Source organism: Chrysochloris asiatica, unplaced genomic scaffold (assembly GCF_000296735.1).
Source record: "Chrysochloris asiatica unplaced genomic scaffold, ChrAsi1.0 scaffold00071, whole genome shotgun sequence".
NCBI classification, from domain to species: Eukaryota; Metazoa; Chordata; class Mammalia; order Afrosoricida; family Chrysochloridae; genus Chrysochloris; species Chrysochloris asiatica.
Window position 1 is genome coordinate 5,260,133 of NW_006408589.1, and position 9,651 is coordinate 5,269,783.

General features: G+C 47.2%; 1 protein-coding gene across 1 annotated transcript; it reads left to right on the forward strand.

Moving 5' to 3' along the window:
• Positions 1-6,204: 6,204 nt before the first annotated feature.
• Positions 6,205-9,403, forward strand: DUSP1 (dual specificity phosphatase 1). Its single transcript, XM_006864808.1, has 4 exons — positions 6,205-6,764; positions 7,038-7,183; positions 7,540-7,759; positions 8,350-9,403. Exons 1-4 carry the CDS (start codon positions 6,398-6,400, stop codon positions 8,718-8,720), a joined length of 1,104 nt encoding a protein of 367 aa, XP_006864870.1. The 5' UTR covers positions 6,205-6,397; the 3' UTR covers positions 8,721-9,403.
• Positions 9,404-9,651: the final 248 nt, after the last annotated feature.

The following is a 9,651-nucleotide window of genomic DNA, read 5'->3' on the forward strand; positions in this document are numbered from 1 at the left end:
GACTAAGAGCTGGTGGCCAGGAGGCAGACTTGCAGAATGTGCCCTTTGGTGGTGTAAATTATTACATATGCCTGAGTATTTGGAAAAAAAAAAAAAAAGAGCTAAAGTGAATAGAGAGAAATACTGTTAACTGATGGTACCTGGGGAGGATTATAATCATTATAATGAAACAAGATGTATGATTTGTTGAATGTAAAACTGATGATCTGCTCTATAAACTTTCACTCAATTCACAATAAAAACTTAAAAACAAAAGTTAAACCATGAACCATACATAGTTTATGCTAATGATGGTGCAATAAATCTGGGTAGTGATAAGGTTGTGTATCATAAACCAGGCTGCAGAATTAAACATGTAGAGATTGCTGGATTGGCTAAGGAGTTGTTTTGTGCATTTTTACTATAGTAAAGATTTAAAAACAAAAATGAAAACCATACAGAACTTTAAGGAAGGAAATGAAACTTACTCCGTCCTCCAGAGATTGTTGTTGTTAAGTGCCACCTAGTCAGTTCCAACTCATAACAACCCTGTATAGGACTTCTGAGGTGCTGTAGGATCAGCATTGGACTGCGAACCATAAGGTTGACAGTTCAAACTGTCCACTAAATGGAAACCCTACACAGGGTTGCTATGAGTTGGAACTTAACTTTACAGCATTTAACAAGAACTGGGTTTCCTAGGCTTGAAATCTTCACAGAAGCAGAGATAAGCATTATCAACTGTTGTACCATACAGCTCACAGATGCTAACTAGAGTTGGATGTTCTGGATACTTTGTGACTTTGGCCAGGTTGTCTAACCTCTCTGAGCCCCTTGTCTGTCAAATAAGGGGACAGGATGAGAGGATGCATTTCTGCAGACTCTCTCAGGCCTGCCCATGGAGATCTGTTTGCAGGAATTATGTAATAAATAGCAGCAGTCTCTGTCCTAATAGCCTGGGTGTAGAGAATGAAATCACCTCTTACCAGCCCCTCTGGCTGGGTCCAAGTGGCTGCTGAATCTCCCTACCTATGACTCCCCCAAATCCCAGGCACTGAGTGACTGACTATAGAGATAGCAGGGAGACCAGAGCCCAAGTTGAGGGTCCTAGGAAGTTCCAAGCACCCTCCAGGGCTGATGCCAGGGACCACTGGACCCAGTGAAAAGAGCAAGAGGCAAGCAGGGAATTAGAGGTTCAGCAGGGCTGGAATGTGCCTCTTGGACTCAGAGGTTCATAGACTGGGGCTCAGCATGGTCAGATGCACAGATCCAGTTCTGTCTCTTGAATTAGACTCTGGGTTTGAATCTGCAAGTGATGACCACCAGCTGTGTGACCTTGGCAGTCTCTTCTGAGTAGTTACGTCCCAGGGTCATTGATAAGGAAAAGGTGAAAAAGCACCTGTGATGTATTTTCTTTCACCTTTCTTCTGACACTTTAAAAAAAACTTCTTCCACCATTCCACAAGTTGTGGCTGTACTATGTACCACGTATTGCATCATGGGCAGTTGGGGTGAGGGGTGAGGTAGAAGTGCAAAGATGAGAAAAACACAGGCCCTGTCTCCGGAAGAATAAGACAAAGATCAAAGTGGCTTTCATACAACCAGAATGTTTGGACAAGGTCCTCTGGGGCCCATGGAGATGTCATGGAAAAGACCCTTGCGCTGGCTCATTTATAAGGAAGATTGTGGTATAGATGAAGGGAGACAGCATGGTGGGGGGGGAGGGGAAGCAGTGCGAGCAAAGGTGTGGGGCTGAGAGAGGACGAGAAACCTTACAGAAATGCAGGCCCACCTAAATTGTCAGGTGATGGTCGAGAGGAGGGTGGGCTTTGCATTTGGTACGAAAGGAGTCATAGGAGGGTGCTGAGCAAAAGAAGGGACCACCATGTAGCTGAAGGGAGGCAATAAAAGGGAAAGAGAAAACAGGAGCTCATGGGATCCAGTTCCCTCTCCTGAGAATACCCCTATGAGTAAGACACATGTCGTTGTTGTTATGTGCCATCAAGTCAATTCTGAATCATAGTGACGCTGTATAGGGTTTTCAAGTAGTGGTTGGTGAGCTTGAGCCACAGACCTTGTGGTTCAAATTGACCTTGAGGCCCAGTGCTTTATCCTACGGTGCCACTGAGCAAGACACATTTGTTATTAAGTGCTGTTGAGTTGGTTCTGACTCATAGCGACCCTGTATACGGTTTTCAAGGAGCAACTGGTAAATTTGAACCACCAACCTTGAGGTTTAAAATGACCTTGCATTCTAATGCATTATCTTGCACTCTCACACAGCAAGACACATAGTAAGTAGCTCCTTTATTGCACACTGTCATGTTTACTCCTCGATGGGTGTTCCATCGCCCAGCTGTCAGTTTGTCATACTTTGGTGGCTTGCATGTTGCTGTAATGCTGGAAGCTATGCCACACACAGCATGTCAAATACCAGTAGGGTCACCCATGCTGGACTGGTTTCAGTGGAACTTCCAAACTAAGACAGCCTAGGAAGAAAGGTGTAGCGATCTGCTTCTGCAGATGAGTCAATGAAAATCCTTTGACTACAAGAGCATTTATCTGATGCAGTCCTGGGAGATGAGTACCTGAGATTGGAAGATACTCAAAATACACAGTGGTCACAACCATGGGCTTGAGCACACTGGCAATCTTGGAGACAATGAAGCACCAGGCAACACGTTCTATCGTCCATGAGGTTGCCAGGCGTCTGAGCTGACTAGATGGCAACTAACAACAACCCATTGCCGTCAAGTCAATTCCAACTGATAGTAGAATTGTTCCATAAGGTTTCCAAGACTGTAAATCTTAACGGGAGCAGCCTCATCTTTTCCCCTCAGAGAGATGAATGAATTTGAACCACCAGCCTTACAGTTAGCAGTCCAATGCTTAACCCACCATGCCATTAGGGCTCCACTAATATCAACAGATGGATATTATTCCCAGTTTGCAAGTGGGAAAACTGAGGCTCAAAAACGTTAAGCCACTTGTCCAAGGTCATATAACAGTAGTCTGGAGTCACTGTCTGATTGTTATTAATGCTCGGCTGCATGAAGTTTTGAGGAATCTGGAGACTGATCTGACAATATTCTGTGGGATATGCAACTTTTCCTCTCCTGTGATCCAGAATTTGGACAAGGAGAGTAGGAAGTATCAATCCCACTGCACCCTTTAACATACATTCTTCCACTGAGTTTCTCCATACCCTCTAGAGATAAATGTTATTGTCTCTAGCATAGGGAGGAGTCTCAGAGAAGTGAAGTGACTTACCCGAGGCCACACATTAAAGATGGGAGTACTGGGTTCAGTATTCTAGACCCTTCCCACTACTTCACAAATAACCCTCACAGGTTTATTTCTAAGCACATCCAGAATTGGGAAAAGCCCAGGTCAAATGTTCCATTCTGTTCTCCAAGTCAGCATCCATGAACCAATCTCCTTTGTGTCTCTTTGCCAGCCAAGTCCCCAATTCCAGCCCTTTGTCCCTTCTGTGATTACAATAGACCAGATGATGTTGGACCTCTCTTGGGTGTCTAGGTAGCTACACTTTTACCATCTGTCTCTGGGCAGGTGACCAGCATAGACCCCTTGACTTGAATCACTGTGTGTTCATTGGCTGTAGGGAATGGTGGCCTTTCCCTGAGCTGGAGGAATACTAAGGCCTTTTTCCTAACCACATCTACTGTCTTTTCGCATTAGCTTCTGGTTTGTGGTGACCTTCTCCCTGGGTTCTGGTGTCAGACCCTGCAATGTACCATGGCATGATTAGATAAGAAATACTCTGCGGAGAAGGGGAAAACCAAGATCATGGATGAATCATAAAAGATTCAGGCTCTAGGGGGTAGAGCCTGGGTTCCATCTCTCATCTGGGTCTCAAACCATCCATAAAGTAGGCAGTAATACACCCATAAGGAGCTCTGGTAGCGTAGTGGTTACAAATCTGGCTGCAAACCGCAAGGTCAGCAGTTCGAAACTACCAGCTGTTCAGCGGGAGAAAGATGAAGCTTTCTGCTCCTGTAAAGATTTACAGCCTCGGGAACCCTGTTCAGGGTCACTATGGGTCAGAACCGACTCCAAGGCACTTAACAACAACAACAATATACAGATGTGGACTCAGAGGATCACCTAGGATCTCCCAGCAGCAAAATGATGAAATAGAGTTCAAATACACTTCCCAGCAAAGGATGATAAAAAAATCCAATGGGGCCAACAGACACCCAGTTGTGACACTACCATTTATATTTTTTAAAGTTTATTTTTAAAAAATTGAGTAGGGGTAAGTATAATGAATGGACCCCTGGTGTGGTGCTGTAGGATAAGCAATGGACTGTTAACTGCAAGATCAGTGGTTCAAACTCACCAACTGTTCCTTGGAAACCCTACATAGAGTCACTATGAATCAGAACTGGCTTGATGGCACTTCACAACAACAAGTATCGTGAAAACTCTTGGTTTAAAAAAAAAAGAAAGAAAAATAAGACAAACCATGTTGGTATGCAGAGAAAAGTCAGCAGCTGTAACATTGTGTGATTCAATGCATAAAATATGTTGAGTTCCTCAGTTGAATAAGTAGTATAAACAAATAAAGCATTTTTTTTCTCCCCCTCCTCTTTTTTTCCTTTTCCTTTTTTTTAAATACAAGGAGGGTGTTGCCATGATATGAGATACCTTTGCTGTCCTCGACCACTGTTCGTTTAGAAAAAAAAAAAAAAAAGACCCTTTTAAAAAAGAAAGAAAGCACACAGTGTCCTGAACGTTTGTAGAACATGGGCAGAAAGTTTGAGGATGTGTGGCCACACAGGCGAGGCAAATGCAGAAGTTGCGTCTGTTGATCTTATCTACAGAGCAACAGCACAGGGCAGCGGGTGAAAACCCCAGTAGAACAAGGAACCGCAGAATGTTCCTGACTCGGCACGTGACCCCGATGGCGCAATGTTTATGTTTGTGTACCTAGCGCATAGGTGTCGCCTCAGCGGGGTCTGCTGCCCAGGAGCCTTCTTTAGAGTTCAGGACATGGTAACGGCACGGGTGTTAGGGTGGGGATGGGGTCTAGGCCCTAAAGCACCGAGGGACTGGATTTCGAGATCAACCCTCACGGATAGTGGATAGCGAGCACTGGAGCGTAAGAGTGGACCGGCTTCCGTTCCCCGTTGGGACCCCTGAGCCCAAAGCACAGTACACACTCTTAATCAATCCTTTTTTGTGGAATAAAGGGAAGGAGAAACTCAACCATTGAACAAGCGCAACGAGAAACGCGCCTTTCGGCCCCTGGGGGCGCTGTCGAGCCGCACTGAGTGTCGTCTCCGTCCTAGACGCCAAACCCTAAAATTCATAGGGCGTTCTTGCGATTCCCGACTCACATTTCAGCCTCTTGATTCGCCTCCCTCGCTTCAAAATATTCTAGTGACCATATGACTAGGAATAACATTCTTGGTGGCGGGTTAATGAAGAGTGCTTTTCACTTGTTAAATGTCATTTTTTTAAAAGTAACAGGATTAAAGAAAGTTAGGGAAACAAACTATTTCCCTAACTCCTTCCACCTCACTTCGATCATTCCTGGTAGGAATCTTTCTGTGGATAAAGTTATTTTTTTTTTTATCTCCAGCCTTCATCTCAGGTTCCTCTGGGCCCCAGGTTGCACGATTTCCTAGCTGTGTGGCGCTTCTCCTTGGGACCTCAGTCTCCCCGCCTATGAGTGACGATAAAATGCAAGAAGCGGCACACGTGTATGCAAAGGCACAGGCAAAGCTCAGACGGTGTGGAGGACGCGGTGCCAGGGGAGGGAGGACAGCAGAGAGAGAGGAAGGAAGCACTCTGCTCACTCTCCACGTCGCTGCCTCCCGGAGGTCCGTTCTAGGCAGGCAGCGCGTCTTTCTCCTCCTGCTGGACCGGGAGAGCGGCGCGGCCCAGGTCCCGGGGGAGACGCCGGGCACAGGCCGGAGGCGGGCGGGGACTGGGCTGAGCCAGCGTGCCGCGAGCGGACTTCGCTCCGAGGCAGATGACGTCTTTGCCTTTGGCTCCAGCGGCGCCGGGCCCTGCCGGGAGGGTGACGTCACCGCAAAACCACGTGATAACCATTCAAACAAACAAACCCCATCCCCCAGCGCGCCCGCCCCGTCCCGCCCTGTCCCGCCCCTGAGAGACTCTTATAAGCCCGCTCCCTTGGGCTCAGCTCGCTGCGAAGGACTCGGAGGTTGAAGTTGTAACGTAGGCGGGAAGGTAGAAGGGACTGCTGCAGGAAACCGACAAGGCCAGAGTCTAACCCGACGCTCCTTTGCTGAATACAAAGACAGTTTTTGCTTCGACGCAAGTAGACCCCGGGTCGGGCTTTTCCTCGAAAGCCACCCACCACCCCGCCCTTATTTCTAAGGACAAAGAGCACCGGAGGATCTGCACACTGGGGGCGCTGGGACAGGCCATGGTCATGGAAGTGGGCTCCTTGGATGCCGGAAGCCTTCGGACGCTGCTGCGGGAGCGCGCGGCTCACTGCCTGCTGCTCGACTGCCGCTCCTTCTTTGCTTTTAACGCTGGCCACATCGTAGGCTCGGTCAACGTGCGCTTTAGCACCATTGTACGGCGCCGGGCCAAGGGCGCCATGGGCTTGGAGCACATAGTGCCCAATTCGGAGCTGCGCGGCCGCCTTCTGGCCGGCGCCTACCACGCCGTGGTGTTGCTGGACGAGCGCAGTGCCGCCCTGGACTGTGCCAAGCGCGACAGCACCCTGGCCTTGGCTGCTGGCGCGCTCTGCCGAGAGGCAAGAACTACCCAAATCTTCTTCCTCAAAGGTATGCCCTAGGGGAAGCTTTGGGGTGGGCTGTAAGCCCCTGTGACCTTGCCTGGGACCCCTGACCCAGTGCTCCTTTGGGGTTGCTCCACCTGGAGCGCTAGTGCGCTTGAGTCGTATCTCCGGGGAGTTGTCAATGGCTTTGTTTGGCTCTAGAAACAAAGACTTAGGCCTCTCCGTGAAAATTTCCAACCTTGGCGGGTGTGGGGGTGTTGGATGAAGGTGCCTTCTTCCAGTGATACTAATAAAAAAAATTATATCTTTGTATTCTCAGGAGGATATGAAGCTTTTTCAGCGTCCTGCCCGGAGCTGTGCAGCAAACAATCGACCCCCATGGGGCTCAGCCTCCCTCTGAGTACTAGCGTCCCTGACAGCGCTGAATCAGGATGTAGTTCTTGCAGCACTCCCCTCTACGATCAGGTTAGTTGGGGCCTGTGCCAGAGGGGAGAATCATAGCTGACAAAGGCCTGAAAGAGCAGTGTTACTGAAAATACAGAAAGTGATCTGAACTGGAGGGGAGTGGGGGCATAGGAATATTATTTGTTTCATGACTACATGGTCTGATGGAATAGTTTCTAATTGCAAGCACAATAGAAATGAACTTGTATGCACTGGAGACAAGTGAGCTTTGTCTCCTATTTGCTGATCCTCCAATACCATTGTTGAGTTCACCTAGCATTTGAAATGGACTTTTCTAGCAGGGAGTTTTTGCAGGTGTGGGCACTGGCACTGACTTTGGACAAGCTTGATAACTGTTGGATATTCCTGCATTTCAGGGTGGTCCAGTAGAGATCCTGCCCTTCTTGTACCTGGGCAGTGCCTATCATGCATCCCGCAAGGACATGCTGGATGCCTTAGGCATCACCGCCTTGATCAACGTTTCAGCCAATTGTCCCAACCATTTTGAGGGTCACTACCAGTACAAGAGCATCCCTGTGGAGGACAACCACAAAGCAGACATCAGTTCCTGGTTCAATGAGGCGATCGACTTCATAGGTAAATGGAACGAATGCTTGGGACTTTTCTGCCTTCTCTCCCATGTCAGACATTCAGCCCAGCCTTCCTGGCAAGGATTTGAATGAGCTTATTTTGAGCCTGTCTCCAGATACTAAATATCCATCTGGTGTGGGCATCATCCCTGCAAAACAAGGTTTTGAGATCCCAGTTTACAAATTAGCACACTGAGGCTCAGAAAGATTCTTTGACTTGTCCAAGATCAATTTGCCTTGCCAACAAAGGGTCTGAGGTTCAATCCCTCACTTTTCTTTGTATATGGCCCACATTACCTCTAAAAACAGTATCTATATTGTAGCATGCAAACATTTTTTACATCTCTGGACAAAATTTTTTAGGCACTCTATGACTGGGCCTAAGGAGTTCTGGTAGCTGTGAACCGCCAGGTCAGCAGTTCGAAACTACCAGAAGTTCCGTGGGAGAATGATGAGGCTTTCTGCTCCCGTAAAGATTTACAGCCTCAGAAACACTACAGGGTCACTATGAGTCAGAACTGACTCCATAACAACAACATGACTGGGTCTGGAACTGTTCTGAACTCTTCAGTAACCAGCTGCCCTTTTGTTTTCTAGATTCCATCAAGAATGCTGGAGGAAGAGTGTTTGTCCACTGCCAAGCAGGCATTTCTCGATCAGCCACCATCTGCCTTGCTTACCTCATGAGGACTAACCGAGTCAAGCTGGATGAAGCCTTTGAGTTTGTGAAGCAGAGAAGAAGCATCATCTCCCCCAACTTCAGCTTCATGGGCCAGCTGTTGCAGTTTGAGTCTCAAGTCCTAGCCCCACACTGCTCCGCCGAGGCTGGGAGCCCTGCTTTGGCTGTGCTCGACCGAGGCACCTCTACCACCACGGTCTTCAACTTCCCGGTCTCCATCCCTGTTCACTCTGCGAACAGTGCATTGAGCTACCTTCACAGTCCCATCACAACCTCTCCCAGCTGCTGAAAAGCTCCGGGAGGTGATCTGATCTTCACAGGACTCCAGATTCTTTCTTGAGAAGAGAAATGCAATAACTCTGGGGAGGGGAACTCATGAGGGCTGGTCCTTATTTATTTAATTTCACTCGACTTCCACTGGGTTCCTAACAGTCCTAGTGTTGACTTCATGTCAAAATAACTGCTGAACTCAGCACATTCGGGGCCAATCGATACTGGGCACACTAAGTCCCTCTGACAAGGGGCAGAAGAGAAAGAACTCTGTATGAGCCAGTTTCTTTTTGCTTGCCCTGCCCCCCCTCTTTTTTTTTGTAGAAACTTCATGCTTGGCATACCTACCAGTATTACCATTCCTGACGACACATAAACATATGAGAATATACCTTATTTATTTTTGTGGAGATGGTCTGCCTTCACAAATGTCAGTGTCTACTCCTAGAAGAACCAAATACCTCAATTTTTGTGTTTGAGTACTGTAATATCCTGTAAATATATACTAGCAGGTTTGTTTTCATCACTGATGGAAGGAAAACATCAGTGTTGGTTTTGTTTTTTAGTTGCCAACAGTTGTATGTTTGCTGATTATTTATGACCTGAAATAATATATTTCTTCTTCTAAGAAGACATTTTATTACATAAGGATGACTTTTTTATACAACAGAATAAATTATAGTATTTCTATTGAAATCTCAATGCTTTATTTCTTTGGCAGCCCCTATCCAACCCCTCTCTCCCCTCAGCTCCTTCCTTCAGTGAAGTGGAAGAATTTGGACAAGGACCCAAAATACATGTGTGTGTTGGGGTCTGATCTCATACCCTTTGATGACCTGTTGGCCCCAAAGATGGTTGGATTACAAGGGAGGTAGGCAAGTCATATCTGTCATAAAGAACCAGGTGCTGTAGCTGAACTGTTAGTTTTGGATCCAAGTGCCATCTATAAC

What these genes read in the sequence shown, in the direction of transcription:
- DUSP1 (XM_006864808.1), top strand. Translation starts at nt 6,398, where the DNA reads ATGGTCATGGAAGTGGGCTCCTTGGATGCCGGAAGCCTTCGGACGCTG. An exon ending in GCACTCCCCTCTACGATCAG is followed by an intron (nt 7,184 to 7,539) that starts GTTAGTTGGGGC and finishes CCTGCATTTCAG; the next exon opens with GGTGGTCCAGTAGAGATCCT. An exon ending in TGAGGCGATCGACTTCATAG is followed by an intron (nt 7,760 to 8,349) that starts GTAAATGGAACG and finishes TTTGTTTTCTAG; the next exon opens with ATTCCATCAAGAATGCTGGA.